At 39.1% G+C, this 19,378-nt stretch overlaps 1 protein-coding gene across 13 annotated transcripts in view; it reads right to left on the reverse strand.

The window, feature by feature from the left end:
- Positions 1–19,378, reverse strand: part of PTPN20 (protein tyrosine phosphatase non-receptor type 20) — a 123,829-nt gene that overhangs the window by 40,057 nt on the left and 64,394 nt on the right. For 9 of the 13 annotated variants that reach the window (XM_025466295.3, XM_049103131.1, XM_049103129.1 and 6 more), the window contains one exon: positions 5,507–5,655. The exons of the other annotated variants lie outside the window; for them this stretch is intronic. In XM_025466295.3, coding sequence (XP_025322080.3) covers positions 5,507–5,655 — 149 coding nt within the window. The remainder of the gene's footprint in view (positions 1–5,506; positions 5,656–19,378) is intronic. 13 annotated transcript variants of the gene reach the window in all.

The raw sequence follows: 19,378 nt of genomic DNA on the forward strand, positions 1-19,378 counted from the left end.
GAAGTTCAGTGGAACAGTCCACAAAAACAAAGACTGAATAGATATCATGATGACACTAAACTCATATCTCTCAATAGTAACTCTGACTGTGAACGGGCTTAATGACCCCATCAAAAGGCGCAGGGTTTCAGACTGGATAAAAAAGCAGGACCCATCTATTTGCTGTCTACAAGAGACTCATTTTAGACAGAAGGACACCTACAGCCTGAAAATAAAAGGTTGGAGAACCATTTACCATTCGAATGGTCCTCAAAAGAAAGCAGGGGTAGCCATCCTTATATCAGATAAACTAAAATTTACCCCAAAGACTGTAGTGAGAGATGAAGAGGGACACTATATCATACTTAAAGGATCTATTCAACAAGAGGACTTAACAATCCTCAATATATATGCTCCGAATGTGGGAGCTGCCAAATATATAAATCAATTATTAACCAAAGTGAAGAAATACTTAGATAATAATACACTTATACTTGGTGACTTCAATCTAGCTCTTTCTATACTCGATAGGTCTTCTAAGCAAAACATCTCCAAAGAAACGAGAGCTTTAAATGATACACTGGACCAGATGGATTTCACAGATATCTACAGAACTTTACATCCAAACTCAACTGAATACACATTCTTCTCAAGCGCACATGGAACTTTCTCCAGAATAGACCACATATTGGGTCACAAATCGGGTCTGAACCGATACCAAAAGATTGGGATTGTCCCCTGCATATTCTCGGACCATAATGCCTTGAAATTAGAACTAGATCACAACAAGAAGTTTGGAAGGACCTCAAACACATGGAGGTTAAGGACCATCCTGCTAAAAGATAAAAGGGTCAACCAGGAAATTAAGGAAGAATTAAAAAGATTCATGGAAACTAATGAGAATGAAGATACAACCGTTCAAAATCTTTGGGATGCAGCAAAAGCAGTCCTAAGGGGGAAATACATCGCAATACAAGCATCCATTCAAAAACTGGAAAGAACTCAAATACAAAAGCTAACCTTACACATAAAGGAGCTAGAGAAAAAACAGCAAATAGATCCTACACCCAAGAGAAGAAGGGAGCTAATAAAGATTCGAGCAGAACTCAACGAAATCGAGACCAGAAGAACTGTGGAACAGATCAACAGAACCAGGAGTTGGTTCTTTGAAAGAATTAATAAGATAGATAAACCATTAGCCAGCCTTATTAAAAAGAAGAGAGAGAAGACTCAAATTAATAAAATCATGAATGAGAAAGGAGAGATCACTACCAACACCAAGGAAATACAAACGATTTTAAAAACATATTATGAACAGCTATACGCCAATAAATTAGGCAATCTAGAAGAAATGGACGCATTCCTGGAAAGCCACAAACTACCAAAACTGGAACAGGAAGAAATAGAAAACCTGAACAGGCCAATAACCAGGGAGGAAATTGAAGCAGTCATCAAAAACCTCCCAAGACACAAGAGTCCAGGGCCAGATGGCTTCCCAGGGGAATTTTATCAAACGTTTAAAGAAGAAATCATACCTATTCTCCTAAAGCTGTTTGGAAAGATAGAAAGAGATGGAGTACTTCCAAATTCGTTCTATGAAGCCAGCATCACCTTAATTCCAAAGCCAGACAAAGACCCCGCCAAAAAGGAGAATTACAGACCAATATCCCTGATGAACATGGATGCAAAAATTCTCAACAAGATACTGGCCAATAGGATCCAACAGTACATTAAGAAAATTATTCACCATGACCAAGTAGGATTTATCCCTGGGACACAAGGCTGGTTCAACACCCGTAAAACAATCAATGTGATTCATCATATCAGCAAGAGAAAAACCAAGAACCATATGATCCTCTCATTGGATGCAGAGAAAGCATTTGACAAAATACAGCATCCATTCCTGATCAAAACTCTTCAGAGTGTAGGGATAGAGGGAACATTCCTCGACATCTTAAAAGCCATCTATGAAAAGCCCACAGCAAATATCATTCTCAATGGGGAAGCACTGGGAGCCTTTCCCCTAAGATCAGGAACAAGACAGGGATGTCCACTCTCACCACTGCTATTCAACATAGTACTGGAAGTCCTAGCCTCAGCAATCAGACAACAAAAAGACATTAAAGGCATTCAAATTGGCAAAGAAGAAGTCAAACTCTCCCTCTTCGCCGATGACATGATACTCTACATAGAAAACCCAAAAGTCTCCACCCCAAGATTGCTAGAACTCATACAGCAATTCGGTAGCGTGGCAGGATACAAAATCAATGCCCAGAAGTCAGTGGCATTTCTATACACTAACAATGAGACTGAAGAAAGAGAAATTAAGGAGTCAATCCCATTTACAATTGCACCCAAAAGCATAAGATACCTAGGAATAAACCTCACCAAAGATGTAAAGGATCTATGCCCTCAAAACTATAGAACACTTCTGAAAGAAATTGAGGAAGACACAAAGAGATGGAAAAATATTCCATGCTCATGGATTGGCAGAATTAATATTGTGAAAATGTTAATGTTACCCAGGGCAATTTACACGTTTAATGCAATCCCTATCAAAATACCATGGACTTTCTTCAGAGAGTTAGAACAAATTATTTTACGATTTGTGTGGAATCAGAAAAGACCCCGAATAGCCAGGGGAATTTTAAAAAAGAAAACCATATCTGGGGGCATCACAATGCCAGATTTCAGGTTGTACTACAAAGCTGTGGTCATCAAGACAGTGTGGTACTGGCACAAAAACAGACACATAGATCAGTGGAACAGAATAGAGAATCCAGAAGTGGACCCTGAACTTTATGGGCAACTAATATTCGATAAAGGAGGAAAGACTATCCATTGGAAGAAAGACAGTCTCTACAATAAATGGTGCTGGGAAAATTGGACATCCACATGCAGAAGAATGAAACTAGACCACTCTCTTTCACCATACACAAAGATAAACTCATAATGGATGAAAGATCTAAATGTGAGACAAGATTCCATCAAAATCCTAGAGAAGAACACAGGCAACACCCTTTTTGAACTCGGCCATAGTAACTTCTTGCAAGATACATCCACGAAGGCAAAAGAAACAAAAGCAAAAATGAACTATTGGGACTTCATCAAGATAAGAAGCTTTTGCACAGCAAAGGATACAGTCAACGAAACTCAAAGACAACCTACAGAATGGGAGAAGATATTTGCAAATGACATATCAGATAAAGGGCTAGTTTCCAAGATCTATAAAGAACTTATTAAACTCAACACCAAAGAAACAAACAATCCAATCATGAAATGGGCAAAAGACATGAACAGAAATCTCACAGAGGAAGACATAGACATGGCCAACATGCATATGAGAAAATGCTCTGCATCACTTGCCATCAGGGAAATACAAATCAAAACTACAATGAGATACCACCTCACACCAGTGAGAATGGGGAAAATTAACAAGGCAGGAAACAACAAATGTTGGAGAGGATGCGGAGAAAAGGGAACCCTCTTACACTGTTGGTGGGAATGTGAACTGGTGCAGCCACTCTGGAAAACTGTGTGGAGGTTCCTCAAACAGTTAAAAATATACCTGCCCTACGACCCAGCAATTGCACTGTTGGGGATTTACCCCAAAGATACAAATGCAATGAAACGCCGGGACACCTGCACCCCGATGTTTCTAGCAGCAATGGCCACTATAGCCAAACTGTGGAAGGAGCTTCGGTGTCCAACGAAAGATGAATGGATAAAGAAGATGTGGTTTATGTATACAATGGAATATTACTCAGCTATTAGAAATGACAAATACCCACCATTTGCTTCAACGTGGATGGAACTGGAGGGTATTATGCTGAGTGAAGTAAGTCAGTCGGAGAAGGACAAACATTATATGTTCTCATTCATTTGGGGAATATAAATAATACTGAAAGGGAAAATAAGGGAAGGGAGAAGAAATGTGTGGGAAATATCAGAAAGGGAGACAGAACGTAAAGACTGCTAACTCTGGGAAACGAACTAGGGGTGGTAGAAGGGGAGGAGGGCGGGGGGTGGGAGTGAATGGGTGACGGGCACTGGGTGTTATTCTGTATGTTAGTAAATTGAACACCAATAAAAAAAATAATAAATAAAAAAAAATAAAAATAAAATTAACTTGGAAAAATATCTATTGGAAAAACTAGAACAATTCTGTAAAAGAAGACTAATGAGAGAAGACTAGTCTTCACAATCAGAAAAGAGAACATAAAGTTATGCTAATTTAAAAAGTTTGGTACCAGTACATGAATAAAAAAAATCAATTGAAGAAGTTCAAGAATAAGTTAAAATTTATCTAAAACTTCAGTATGTAATAAAAATGGCCTTTTACATCACTGAAGAGCATTTCAAGAGGATCTTGAGACAACAGGATAGCTATATAATGCCAGGCCCCTACCAGATACGTTTTAACAAATTAAATTCTAGCTGGATCAAAGATTTGCACATTTTTTTAAAAAAATCACAAAATATTAGAAAAAGACATGAAGTAATTATTATGATCCTAGAGTAAAAAGGGCATGTAACGGATATGGAAAATCCTGGAGTCCCAAAAGACTGTCATATCTGACCATGAAAAATTAGCTATTTCTTCTTACTAAATGTGTATTGTGTGCCTGCACATGTGTGTGTGGCACAAACAAGGGGGGAAATTTCCATATACAGCACATACAAAAAAGACAATTTCTTCACTATATAAAATTATTAATGGACAAGAAAAAGAATAAACAGAAAATTGGGCAAAGAATCAGAACTAACAGTTTACCAAAAATAAATATAAAAAAGGCTTTAAAACATATATTCCTTTGTTTTCAAATCAATGTCAGTATACATCAAAAAGGAATCATCTGTCATATAAGAGATAAGCAAAGACCCAGACAGGATGAAATGCTAGTTGTCTTTCTAGTAACTTGTTCTAAAGAATACTCCTACATATGCATAGGCATATGAAGAGGTGTAACTGCTGTTCATAAATAACAAAGACTAGAACAATCTATACAGGGAACTACTACTACTTAAAGAAAAGAAGGTCTTCATCTATATAATTAATTATACTATGTAACACTTAAAAATAATGAGATAAAAAATGAAATAGAGCTATGTGTACTGATAATGATTTGGAAAATTATTTCCTATGTGAAATATTTTTCTCTAAAAAAAGGAAAGAAAGGGTAAAATAGTAAAGTACATGCTAACACTTTTCTGGACCTTATACAACAAACTTCATAGTGGCAGTGGTCTAGGAACTCAAGAGGAAAAAAAGAGACTTTATTTTTTTATGATCTTTTTATAAAAGAGATTTTTAAATCTCTTTTTATAAAATGAGACTTTATAATCTTTTATACTATTTGACTTTTTTTTTACTATATATAACTATTCCTTTAAAAATAAACAATATTTAAAAAGAAAAACTAAGTACTCAATCTAAAAGAAAAGAAAAAAAAAGGAAAAGAAAAAACCCCTCTATTAGTAATGTGGAAAATCACATATAGACTTTTGTTAAGACCAAAATATTTACCATAAATTCCTGGAGGATTTCATATTCTGCTACTTTTTTCTCAAGCATTTTAAAAGAATCCTTGATGATTGATTGCTCACGAAAACTGAATTCTAATGGTCGAACCTGAGCCAACTGAGCTAGCTCCCTTTCAGAAACAATTTGTATACCTAAGAAAAAGAAAAATTCACATTTGTAAGTTACTCATACGTATGTGAAGGGAGATTTTATTTTTGTTGTGTTTTCTCTTAAGTAAAGGCACAACCACTTAAGATTACTAGAAACTTATTTTTCCAGAGTGAAGAGTCTATTACTTTGAAAGGAAGTATCCTTATTTTAGAAAAATCATGATTATGTACCTTAAAATTACACAAAGCCCACTATTCTTAGAAAATATTGTTAAGTGCTATAAATATAAAAGATGCTATAGACTGAAAAGTGTTCTGCTTTATAGTGTGAATTAAGTATATGTACTGATAATTGTGCCAAGACAAGCATATACAAACAAGGCTTGGATGGGAAAAAGTAAGAACTTTTGCCCTCCCTTAGACCAAGTACTTGAAGTCCCTGGAATCTGAGAGGGGAGGATGTGGAGAGTCTAACACATCTCTTACTCTAAAACAGATCAAGCACACATATGCACACACAGACACAAACATAACACACATACACACACCCCAAGGATAGGGAGGTAGATATGATATAATTCATAAGACTAAAAAATACATATAATATGCAATATAATTATATATAATTACATATTATATATAATTATATAAAATATGCAATATAATTATATAAATATTTTGATATATATTATATAGTTATTCATGCATAATCAATAATAGAAGTGAGTGCATGCTATTTAATAGTACACATGGAGATTTTTTATTTTAATGATGATTTTTTAGACCATGTTGACAGTCTAGATTCCAAATATCTGAAATTTTACAGGTCATGTCCACGCACCAAAATGCAATAAATTAATATTACAAGAATATTTTTTTTAATTTCAGAATTTTGGGGTAAAATGCTCAAGTGAAGCAGTTCTCAAAATCTCTTCCAAAGCCAACTAATATGAACAAAAATCAGTTAATACTAGCAAAAAATATACAAGAAGCAATTCTACAAAAGAATGGACAAGATTCCATCAAAATCCTAGAGGAAAACACAGGCAACACCCTTTTTGAACTCGGCCACAGTAACTTCTTGTAAGATACATCCACGAAGGCAAAAGAAACAAAAGCAAAAATGAACTATTGGGACCTCATCAAGATAAGAAGCTTTTGCACAGCAAAGGATACAGTCAACAAAACTAAAAGACAACCTACAGAATGGGAGACGATATTTGCAAATGATGTATCAGATAAAGGGCTAGTTTCCAAGATCTATAAAGAACTTCATAAACTCAACACAAAAGAAACAAACAATCCAATCATGAAATGGGCAAAAGACATGAACAGAAATCTCACAGAGGAAGACATAGACATGGCCAACAGGCACATGAGAAAATGCTCCGCATCACTTGCCATCAGGGAAATACAAATCAAAACCACAATGAGATACCACCTCACACCAGTGAGAATGGGGAAAATTAACAAGGCAGGGAATGACAAATGTTGGAAAGGATGTGGAGAAAAGGGAACCCTCTTACACTGTTGGTGGGAATGTGAACTGGTGCAGCCACTCTGGAAAACTGTGTGGAGGTTCCTCAAAGAGTTAATATTAGACCTGCCCTACAACCCAGCAATTGCACTTCTGGGGATTTACCCCAAAGATACAGATGCAATGAAACCCTGGGACACCTGCACCCCGATGTTTCTAGCAGCAATGTCCACAATAACCAAACTGAGGAAGGAGCCTCAGTGTCCATCAAAAGATGAATGTATAAAGAAGCTGTGGTTTATGTATACAATGGAATATTACTCAGCCATTAGAAATGACAAATACCCACTATTTGCTTCAACGTGGTTGGAACTGGAGGGTATTATGCTGAGTGAAGTAAGTCAATTGGAGAAGGACAAACATTATATGGCCTCATTCATTTGGGGAATATAAATAATAGTGAAAGGGAATAGAAGGGAAGGGAGAAGAAATGGGTAGGAAATACCAGAAAGGGAGACAGAACATGAAGACTCCTAACTCTGGGAAATGAACTAGGGGTGGTGGAAGGGGAGGAGGGTGGGGGGTGGGGTGATTGGGTGATGGGCACTGAGGGAGGGCACTTGGCAGGATGAGCACTGGGTGTTATGCTAAATGTTGGCAAATTGAACGCCAATAAAAAATAAGTTTATTATTAAAAAAAAGAATGGTCATAAAAAAGACAGGTTTTTCTAAAAATATGCACAGCCTTGTGAAATTCTTCTTGTCTTGGAACCCTACTTAACTGAAAACTCTTTATAAGGGTGGGAGAAAGGGACTGTTGGTTTGGAAAGACAGTTACAGAAATCCTAAAATTTCTCACAAATATCTCTAACCTTAGTATGGGAGGAGGTCTAGGAAGCCCAGAGGGGGAGATAAAATTCCACAAGAGTAGAAGCCATTTTGATCATCTCTTATCTCCAACAGAAAAGTCCTTAGAGCTTCCCATGTGTTCCAGCCTTGCTAGAACAGAAGCTGAGAGCAGGGAAGGAAGAGAGGAATGAAAAGGTAGAATGATTGTAATGGACACTGTCATTATCTTCTCAACACTGATTCTAACCTGATGGTTAGAGCCATAGAGGATCATTCCACAATAATTCCCTTGCCAGTGAATAATTCAGCAATAGATAGGTGATTTGAGCCAATGGAATGTAAGGAGACGTTTATTCAGGGCTTATGGGCAAGAGAAGTAAGCCTCTCTCCCATCTCCATCCACTGGCCAGACACAAGTTAAGACATATAAGGCCCGATTATTACAAGCAGCTCCACTGTGACATAAAAGGAATGAACTAAATATTGTAAACATGAAAAGAAAAACATAAAGAATCTATGGTGTTAATGACATCACTGAGCAATTGATCAGATTGAACTTGGAATACTACCTACCTCTGTACTTCCATTATGGAAGAAAATGTATTTCTTTATTGTTAACATCATTTTGAATTTGGATTCTTTTTATTGCAGCCTGATCCAACAATTCCAATCAAGGTGAACATGTCAGGCTTTAGCTACAGATCAGGGCAATCTTCACAGAAAGGGATTTTTGTAGAAAGGCAGTTTACAGAAAGGGATTTTATCTAGCTATCTGGTGCTGACATCATTGGACAGGTTAGAGGAGCAGATGCTTCCCCCTATCATGGTCTAAAAATAACACCGCAGGCCCAAGTCCCTGCTCTGCTGTGTCGGGTATACTTGGACCCAAGCTTGAGCTTGTAAATAAACCCTCGTGTGTTTGCATTGGTGTGGGCTCCTCGGTGGTTTCTCGGATTCACAATCTTGGGCACAACATTTGGGACCCCATCCGGAGGGTTTCACGCGTGGTGAGTGCACTCAACTTTTTCCACCATTTGTGTGCATATTTTCTGAGAGCTCTAAACTGTACTTTTACCTGTAGGAATTCCAATCTGTATTGGGTTGACATTGGCTTAGGTGGACGCGCTGGCGACCGTCGACCAGGGGTCTTGAGGAGACGTCCCTTGCTCCCGCCTGGAGGACAAGGTCCTCATCTGTAAGGAGGACGGAGGTCTTCATCTGTAAGGAGGACAGAGGTCCTCATCTGTAGGAGGACAGGAGTCCTCGTCTGTAAGGAGGACCAGGGTCCTCATCTGTAAGGAGGGCCAGCTGCCAGCCCTTTGGGTTGCTTTCTGTTTTGTCTCCGTGGCCGCACTGGAACACTTGTCTGTTACGATGTTCTTGTTACCTGTTTTGCACACTGGTCTGTGTTACTATGTCCTTGTTAACTGTTTGTGCATTTGTCTGTGTTACTGTGTCTTGGTTAACTGTCATAACTGTTTGCATAAGGAGACGGAGATTTCAAATTTATTGCATATCAGAATGGCCAACCTTTGACGTGGGATGGCCCCGAGAAGGAACTTTCCACCTACCTACTATCTTACAGGTTAAGGCCGTGACCTGCAGGGCAAACCAGATGACCACCCTGACCAGGTGCCCAACATCCTGGCCTGGCAGGACATGACCGAAAATTCCCCTCCTTGGCTAAAACCCTTTTTACCCCCCAAAATGCACAACTCGGCTGAAGGTAAGGAGAGACCCCGGGTCCACCGCCGGACTCTAGGGGCAGGTCTCCAGGCTGCCGCGTGCAAGCCTACCAATCTGGCCAAGGTGTATGATGTGAGACAGGGTAAGGATGAGAGTCCAGCAACCTTCTTAGAGAGAATCATAGAGGCTTTTAGGCATTATACCCCTATAAACCCAGAAGCCCTGGAAACAAAGGCCGCAATTATCATGGTTTTTGTTAACCAGGCCGCTCCGGACATTAAAAAGAAATTGCAAAGGGTAGAGAGACTGGGAGAGAAGAGCTTGCAGGACTTAGTGATAGTAGCAGAACGAGTCTATAATAATAGAGAAAGTCTGGAAGAACAACAAACCAAACTAAGTGACCAGCAGACCCGAAACCTAGCCAAGATCCTGCTGGCCACAACCATGGATGACCCACAGGAAAGACGGAGGCACCTCAAGAAGCTGGCTTCAGGGACAGGTAAGGAGGATGGCCCTGGTCCCCCTCAGGAGCGCCCTAAGCTGAACTAAACCAATGTGCTTATTGCAAAGAAGAGGGCCACTGGGTAAAAAGCTGCCCTAACAAAAGATCTAAGGCCCCTGCCAAGATCTTGAAAATGGAGGACCTGGACAATTAGGGGAGTCGGGGTTTGGAACCCCTCCCCAAGCCCAGGGTAACTCTTAAAGTTGAGGGGCAATCTGTTGAATTCCTAGTGGACACTGGGGCACAACATTTAGTTGTAATACAACCCCAAGGGAAATTGGCAAATAAGACTTCTTGGGTGCAAGGGGCCACGGGCACCAAACAGTACTCATGGGCTACCCGAAGAACTGTGGATCTCGGCATGGACCAGGTATCCCACTCCTTCATGGTCATCCCTGAGTGTCCCTACCCATTGTTAGGTCAGGATTTGTTCACCAAGATGGGGGCACAAATTCACTTCCACCCTGAAGGGGCAAAAATCCTAAACAAAGAAGGGCACCCGATTCAGGTGCTTGTCCTGAGTTCAGAAGACAAATATTGTCTCCACCAAACACCCTCAGCCCTAATAACTGACACTGACTGTTGGCTGCAGGAATTTCCCCAAGCGTGGGCAGAACCTGGGGAAATTAGGCTGGCCCGGCACCAACCGGTCATAACTAAAGCCGGGGCCAACCATGTCAGGGTCCGCCAATACCCCATGCCTCTCGTCTCCCTAACCCAGACTGGGACCCCCCCTCCCCCTCTGCATGACTGTCAAGACATTTTGGCACAGGTGCATGGAATCAGAGCTGATCTCCAGGACCAGCCACTGCAGAATGCAGACGCCACCTGGTACACAGACGGCAGCAGTTTCATCTGAGAAGGAATCGGATGTGGTGGCAGCTATAATCATGGAAATGGAGACCCGATCTGGGGGCACCGACCCTGCCTGACACCCCCAACTATACTGATGCTGATTTACACTGGATCAAATGCTTGCCCATGACTCAGTGCTTGCGTGGCTGGTGGAGGGCCACAGACTCCAGCATCATCTTGCCAGAGGAACCAGGATGGCGAGTCCTATCCAAAATACATCGGAGTACTCATATGGGAACAAGGAAGATGGAAGACCTCATACGACATGCAAAGATCACTATTAAGGACTCTCGAGCAAAGATCGAGCAGATTGTGGAGAGCTGCCACTCATGCCAGTTAACTAATGCCACCACCCATGGATCTAACCCAGGCACATGGCTCCAGGGGGACCGCCCAGGAGCCTACTGGGAAGTGGACTTCACTGAGGTAAAACCTGGAAAATACGGATACGGTATTTATTAGTGTTTGTAGATACTTTTTCAGGATGGACAGAGGCATTTCCCACCAAACATGAAACAGCACAGACCGTGACCGAGAAACTGCTGGAAGACATCTTACCAAGGTATGGTTTTCCTGTTAAGATTGGGTCAGACAATGGCCCAGGATTCATCTCTAAGGTAACACGGGGAGTGGCACTAGTACTTGGGGCAGATTGGAAATTATATTGTGCATATAGGCCCCAGAGCTCAGGACAGGTAGAGAGGATGAACAGAACATTAAAGGAGACCTTAACTAAATTAGCCCTGGAGACTGGCGGAGACTGGGTGACTCTCCTCCCCTTCGCCCTATATAGGGTGAGGAACTCCCCATATAAGATGGGACTGACTCCCTAAGAGATCATGTTTGGTCTTCCTCCACCTATTATCCCCAATTTAAAACCTGAGGTGCTTGCTGAGTTTGATGATCACCAACTTCTTTTCTCCCTCCAAATGTTACAATGAACTCATGAGCAGGTGTGGCCTAAGTTGAGGGCCCTCTATGAGACTGGGCCACCCCCGGACCCCGATCGATATCCGCCGGGTGACTGGGTGTACCTGCGGAGATACCAACACCGGACACTTCAACCTTGCTGGAAGAGACCTTACACCATGATCCTGACCACTCCCACCACTCTCAAGGTCGACGGGATTACTCCCTGGGTCCACTACACCCACGTCCAGCCAGCTGACCCACACGCCGTTCTCAAGGACTTTGTTCCAGAATGGAAAAGCCAACCAGACAAGGACAATCCCCTAAAGCTAAGAATGCCATTCTCACTTATTTCCCACCTCCAAGACACCCCAGTCTGAGGTTGTCCTTCAAAATAGAAGGGGATTAGACTTAGTCTTCTTACAACAAAGGGTATGGGGGGGGGGTTATGTGCTGCCTTAACATTGCTTCTTTGCTGGAATGTAAATGGGAGCGAGAACAGCAACAAGGTTGGTTAGAATCCTGGTTTAATCATTCCCCCTGGCTCACTCTGAAAGCAACCTGGACCCATGATTGGGTCCTTCCTTAGGTTCCTCTGAGAGGGAGAAATGTGGAGGCTGAGAAAATTAAGGCCATTCCACTTTAAGTTCAGCGTTAGCACAAGTACAGCCATCCCAGGCCCCTGTGAATAAGAGCTGAACTTTACCTTACTTCAGTTACAGGAAGAAAACAGTTTACAGCTTAATGTCCTAGAAAGCCCCATATTAGAATAAAAACAGAGCCCAAGCCAGTGGCAGGAAGCCCCTATTAGAATAAAAACAGAGCTCAATGCCCTTGAAGGCCCCATTTCAAAATGTAAACAGAACTTGAGGAATTGCTCCACCCCTTCTGGAGATCCCCTAGACCAGCCCTTAAAACTAAGATGAAACCCACCTCAGGGTCCAAGTCCCTGCTCCGCTGTGTCGGGTATACTTGGACCCAAGCTCGAGCTTGTAAATAAACCCTAGTGTGTTTGCAAAAAAATAAAAAATAAAAATAAATAACACCGCAGAATGGTCTGCCACAAACAGTGCTAGCTTTGCCATAATGAGGAACCTGAGGGAGCTGGACACCACTGCTAAAATCACTAGCTCCTGGATAACACAACTTTAGCAACCATGGAAGAATTAGAAAGTCACCACTACAACTGCTGGCTCAAGTAATGTACCACCTAAGATACTAGGAACGCCATGCCTGTTACGGTATGGACCAGCGACATGGGTGCTTCTCTACACATTTAAGCTTTGGCTAAGTGCAATATGATTTGTCAAACACACACTTACTACTAGAATTCCTGAGCGATGTAATTTTCAGTTTTCTTGCTTAGACCATACAGAAAGACACACTAGGATGAGAATGTGATTGATGCTGAGTAAACTAGTCTATAATATCTGCAACACAACAACTCATTGACACTCTTTGAGTTTTCTGCTCTTTTCCCCCAACCCTTCTGCACACTTGTTATCTTCTCAGGCAAAATCCAGCCCTCAAAGTATAGTTTATAATGGAAGATATCAAATCAAATAAAATAGAATGGAAGTCAACAAGAATTTATTCATGCTCAAACAGCAAAATCAAAGAGATGTAGGACTATACATATTAGTGAACAAGATGGAAATAAAACACAAGATGAAGGAAAAAATTAGTAATACACAATATGGTATGAAAAAAATTTTAATCCATTCCAAATAGAACATAACCTAAATTGCAGATCCATCATCTGTAGGAAGAAGTAATAAGAATATAAATTATTTTATTATACTGTTGTATGTTCCACAACCAGCATGGAGCCCAATGCAGGGCTTGAACTCAGGACTCTGCAATCAAGACCTGAGCTGAGGTCAAGACTCAGATATTTAACTGATTGAGCCACCTAGGCACCTTCAGAATATAATTTTTTTTAAATGAGTTTAAAAGTAAGATTAAAAAACAGAATGGGGATGCTTGGGTGGCTCAGTGGTTGAACATCTGCCTTCAGCTCAGAATGTGACCCAAGGATCCCAGGATTGAGTCCAACATTAGGCTCCTCATAGGGAGCCTGCTTGTCCCTCTGCCTATGTCTCTGCCTCTCTCTGTGTCTCTCATGAATAAATAAATAAAATATAAAATTAAAAAATAAAAATTAAAAAAAACAGAAGGACTTCTTATGTGAGGTTCCTAGAGTAGACAAATTCGTAAACAGAGAAAGTAGAATAGTGGTTGTCAGTGGATAGAGGGAGGCAGAATGAGGAATTAGTATTTGATGGGTACAAAACTTCAGTTGAAGAAGAGGAAAAAGTTCTGGAGATGGATGGTGGTGTTGGTTGTACAACAGTAAAAATGTACTTAATACCACTGAACACTGTACATTGAAAAATGGTGAAGATGGTAAATTTTATGTTCTGTATATTTTGCCACAATTTTTAAAAATGTCACTAACAACCCAGATTCTTTGCACCACTATACTCTGTTATCCAGGGATCAGCTGCTATTATAAGGGGCGATTCTCCTCAAGCCCATGAGAAAATTGTCAACAGCAATCGGAGCTACATATTTTCTTGCTTATAATCTCTTAATAAAGCAAGGACGAAGTTTCCCAAAAGATTCTAACAAACCTTAACTTGAATTTCAAGCAAGTTGAGTGTCTGAACCATAACTGGCAAAAGGTATAGGTTTATTCTCAGTCCAATCAAGTTCACACCTCAGGTTGAAAGTGGTTTCTCAACTTACCTTGCTGCAACTCAATGGAAAAAGAGATGTCAGGAGTGCTGAAGAATCAGCCACAGTGACCACTACTGCCACTATACAATGCTTGCAGCAACCTCAAGTCAAGTGCATAGACTAGGGTGAAAAATCTTGTGCAAAATTCAAGCCATCCTTCCAGTTCCTCCCCAGTTGGCCACTCTCAGTGCCAGCAACACACTCCTACTACATCTCAGTTCTGGTGCCTCCTCCTGTCTTACACTTCAGTAGTACTGGAGGTCACATTTTTGGGGTACAAGGGAATAGATGGAGAAGGCATCAGAAAAAAGGCCACATTTACATATGTAGCAATATGGGCCTTGAAAACAGGGATTCCTAGGTCCAAACCAAGAAATGCTGAATCAGAACCTTAAATAAAAATTAAATTTAAAAAACCAGAATGAACCACCTCTTCTTTATCCATTCATCTTTCGATGTATAAAGATGTGGCTTATGTATACAATGAACTATTACTCAGCCATTAGAAACGACAAATACCCACCATTTGCTTCGATGTGGATGGAACTGGAGGGTATTATGCTGAGTGAAATAAGTCAATCAGAGAAGGACAAACATTATATGGTCTCATTCATTTGGGGAATATAAAAAATAGTGAAAGGGAATAAAGGGGAAAGGAGAAAAAATAAGTGGGAAATATCAGAAAGAGAGACAGAACATGAAAGACTCCTAACTCTGGGAAATGAACTAGGGGTGGTGGAAGGGGAGGTGGGTGGGGGGTGGGGGTGACTGGGTGGCAGGCACTGAGGTGGGCACTTGATAGGATGAGCATTGGGTGCTATTCTGTATGTTGACAAATTGAACACCAATAAAAAATAAATTTATTAAAACAAAAAACAAAAAAACAAAATAATAATATAGATACAATAAAAAATAAAAAATAAAAAATAAACAGAATGAGAAAAAAAACAGAATGAGGTGAAAAATAAGCTTATAGACCTAAGAAAATAAAGGTCAAAAGTACATGATTATAGAAATAATTAAATAAAAAACTACAAGAAACAAAGTAGACAGCTGAAAATGAACTTACTCATAGGACAAAGATGTGTACATAAATTAATGAAGAGAAGAAAAGACAAAAAACAGATAGTGCATGCAAGATATAGGGGCCTCATCAGAGGTTCAGAAGAAGAACTTAAGACAGGTTGGGGGACTCAAGAAATCTTCCCCTCATGGTATAAGCTTGGAGAGAGAAGCAGCAGCTTCTGTAGGAAAGGTATGAAGCCTCATTCAGTTCCCTTTATTCTATCTCCCCTAAGGATCAAAAGCATAAGCAGTTGGGAAAATGGCAGCAAACCCTATTATCTACAAAGCACAGGTTAAGACACAATAACACTGGGAACTGGGAAGGGGGGAAAGTATCCTCATTAAGGCCGTAACATATCCTCTACACCTAAAGAAAAGACAGGTAACTAAAAAGGCACCATCCCTAAGAAACAGGGACACTTCACCTGCCTACAACTGATGCTGAACAAGGACAAGAGAGAATGCACTCCCACCCCCAATTAGGTTAACAAGTAACACTATTACAAAAAAGATCACTCAATATTTACAGCAATAAGATTATTCTGTTTGACACTATAATGGTGGATATATGTCATTACACATTTGTCCCAATCCATAGAATTTACACACCAACAGTGAACTCTAATATAAATTATGGATTTGGGGTGAAGATAAGTCAATGCAGATTCACTGATTGTCACAAATATACCACTCTGGTGGGGAATACTGATAGTGGGGGAGGCTACACATATAGGAAGGCAGTAAGGATATGGGAAATCTCTGCACCTTCTTCTCAATTTTGCTGCAAACTTAAAACTGTTCTAAAAATTAAACCTATTTTTTAAAAAGATAATTACTAATGATAAAGGGGTCAAATCACAGAGAAGACATAACAATGCTAAGTGTGTATGTACCTAACAGAATTTCAAAATACATGAAGAACTGATAGTGCTAAAAGAAAGAAGAATAATCACAATTATAACTGAAGTCTTCAATACTCTTCATTCATGAATCAATGAAACAAGTACACAGAAATTTAGTAAGGACAGAAAAGAAATGAACAGCTTGATCTAACTGACCTTAATAAAACACTCTGTCCAAAAACATTATAAAAATTCTTCTCAACTGCACATGGAACCTTTCCCAGATATACCATACTCTAGGTCAAAAATTAAACCTTAACAAATTAAAAAGAATTAATATAAATTATATCCTTGGACCATAATGAGATTAAACTAAAAATCAACAACATATCTGGAAAACCTTCAAATATTAATAAAGTTCAAAGCATATTTCTAAATAACCCATGGACCAAAGAAGTCACAAGAGAAATTAAAGAACACACAAACACAAGAGAAACCGCCCCCCCCAAAATCCAAAAAAACAAACAAAAAAACACACGAAAACCGACTTTAGAGTAGATTTGCGTTTGCAAAAAAAAAAAAAAAAGTAGAAGTACAGAGAGTTCCCATATATCTCCTGCTATAGTTTCCCCTATTTCCCCTATTATTAACATTTTATATTAGGATAATACATTTGTTAGAATTAATGAACCAATAATAATACATTATTGTTAACTGAGTCCATAGTTCATTCAGATTTCCTTAGTTTTTCCTTAATATCCTTTTATTGTTCCAGAATTCCATCTAGGAGTCCTTATTACCTTTAGTTCTTATGTCTCCTTAGGCTCCTCTTGGCTGTGATGCTTTCTCAGACTTTCCCTGTGTTTGATGACGTTGGCAGTTTGAGGAGTAATGATCAGATATATTTCTAGGATGCCCCTCTATTGGAATTTTTCTGATGTTTTTCTCATGATTATACTAGGGTTATCAGTTTTGGGGAAGATCACAGAGGTAAAGTGCCATATCCATCACAACATATCAAGGGTACCTACTATCAACATGATTGATGATTATTGATGTTGACCTTAATCACCTGCTGCAGCTGTGTATCACGTTTCTCTACTATAAAGTTACTCTTTTCATTCGCCTTTCCGAACTGTACTCTTTAGAAGAAAATCACTATGCACAACCTACACTTAAGGGGTGGGGAGTTATGCTCCATCTACTTTAGTGTGGAATATCAACACAACTTATGTGGAATTCTTCTGCATGGGAGGTTTGTTTCTTCTTCCCATTTACTTATATATTCAATTATTTCTTTATGTTAGTAAGGACTCACAGATATATTTATTTTATATTTTGAGTTATAATCCAACACTACATTGTATTGGTGCTCAAGTTGTTCCAGCTGTGGCCAATGGGAATGTGAAAGCATTCTTAAGTGAATGTAAATTAAAAGCACATTAAAATTTTGGGGGTATTGCTAAAGCAGTATTCACAGAGAGATCTGTTGTATTAAATGCTTATATTAGATCAGAAGAAAGAACTTATATCAAGGAAGAAATCAATCAAATCAATAGGAAAAATACTAAAAGTACTAGTGAACTTAAAAGCTAGTTCATGGAAAAGATCAATAAAAAGACATATACCATATGGTTTCACTCACATGTGGAATTTAAGAATAAAAGAAAAAAAAGGGACAAAATAACAAACTCTTGAATAGAAAGCACAAACTGATGTTTGCCAGAGGGTGGACGGTTAAATAGATAAAGGGGCTTAAGAGGGACAAACTTCCAGTTATGAAATAAGTAACTTACGGAGATAAAAAGTAAGCATAATGTAGCCCAATAAGATGGTAATAACATTGTGTGGAGACACACAGTGACTATACTTAGTGCGGTGAGCACTAAGCAATATATAGAATTGTTGAATCTCTATATTGCACACCTAAAACTAATATAACATTGTATGTTAAGTATACTTCAAATGAAAATAATAAAGAGAAATAAAATCGCATTGAATTTCAAAAATTAATAAATCTCTAACCAAACTTACCAAAAAATAAAAGAGACAAAGCACACTTTACCAAACCAAGAATAAAAGAGAGGGCATCAATTCAGATATTACAGACATTGCAAGGTTAATAAGGAAACATTATGAGCAATTCTAATTCCATAAACTAGACAACTTATATGAATGAGACAAAATGCCAAAGCTCATTAAAGGAAAGAGATTGATAGTCCTTTATCAATTAAAAACATTGAATATTGCAATAGGCTGAATTGTATCCCCGCCAGAGTTTTATGTTAAAGTCTTACATATTTGGATATAGGATCTTTAAAGAGATAACTAAATTAATGAAAATTCTAATCCATTATATAAAAAAAGAGAATAGGACCCAGATACTACACAGGGAAAGATGGCCATCTGCAAGACAAGAAGAGAGGTCTCAGAAGAAATAAAAACTGCCAACACCTTGATCTCGGACTCTAGCCTCCAGAATTGTGAGAAAATAAACTTCTGTTTTATAAGCCAGTCAGTCGCTAGTTTGACTAGCCAATCAGTCACTTTTTTAATGAAAGCCCTAGAAAATGAATACAAATATGTATTTTAAAACTTTACAAACACAGTTCAAGGACTAAATGGTTTCACTGAATTCTATGAAACATTTAAGAGAGCAGTAAGAGCAATTTTGTACAAACTCTTCCGGAATATAAAATAGGAGGGATCACTTCCAGACTACTTTTATGAGGGCAACTTTACCCTGATACTCAAACCAGAAAAAGACATCACAAAAAATAAAATCACAAATCAGTATCTATCATGAATATAAATGCAAAAATCCTCAACAAAATACTAGCA

This window comes from Canis lupus, chromosome 28 (genome assembly GCF_003254725.2).
Source record: "Canis lupus dingo isolate Sandy chromosome 28, ASM325472v2, whole genome shotgun sequence".
In the NCBI taxonomy this organism is placed as follows: domain Eukaryota; kingdom Metazoa; phylum Chordata; class Mammalia; order Carnivora; family Canidae; genus Canis; species Canis lupus.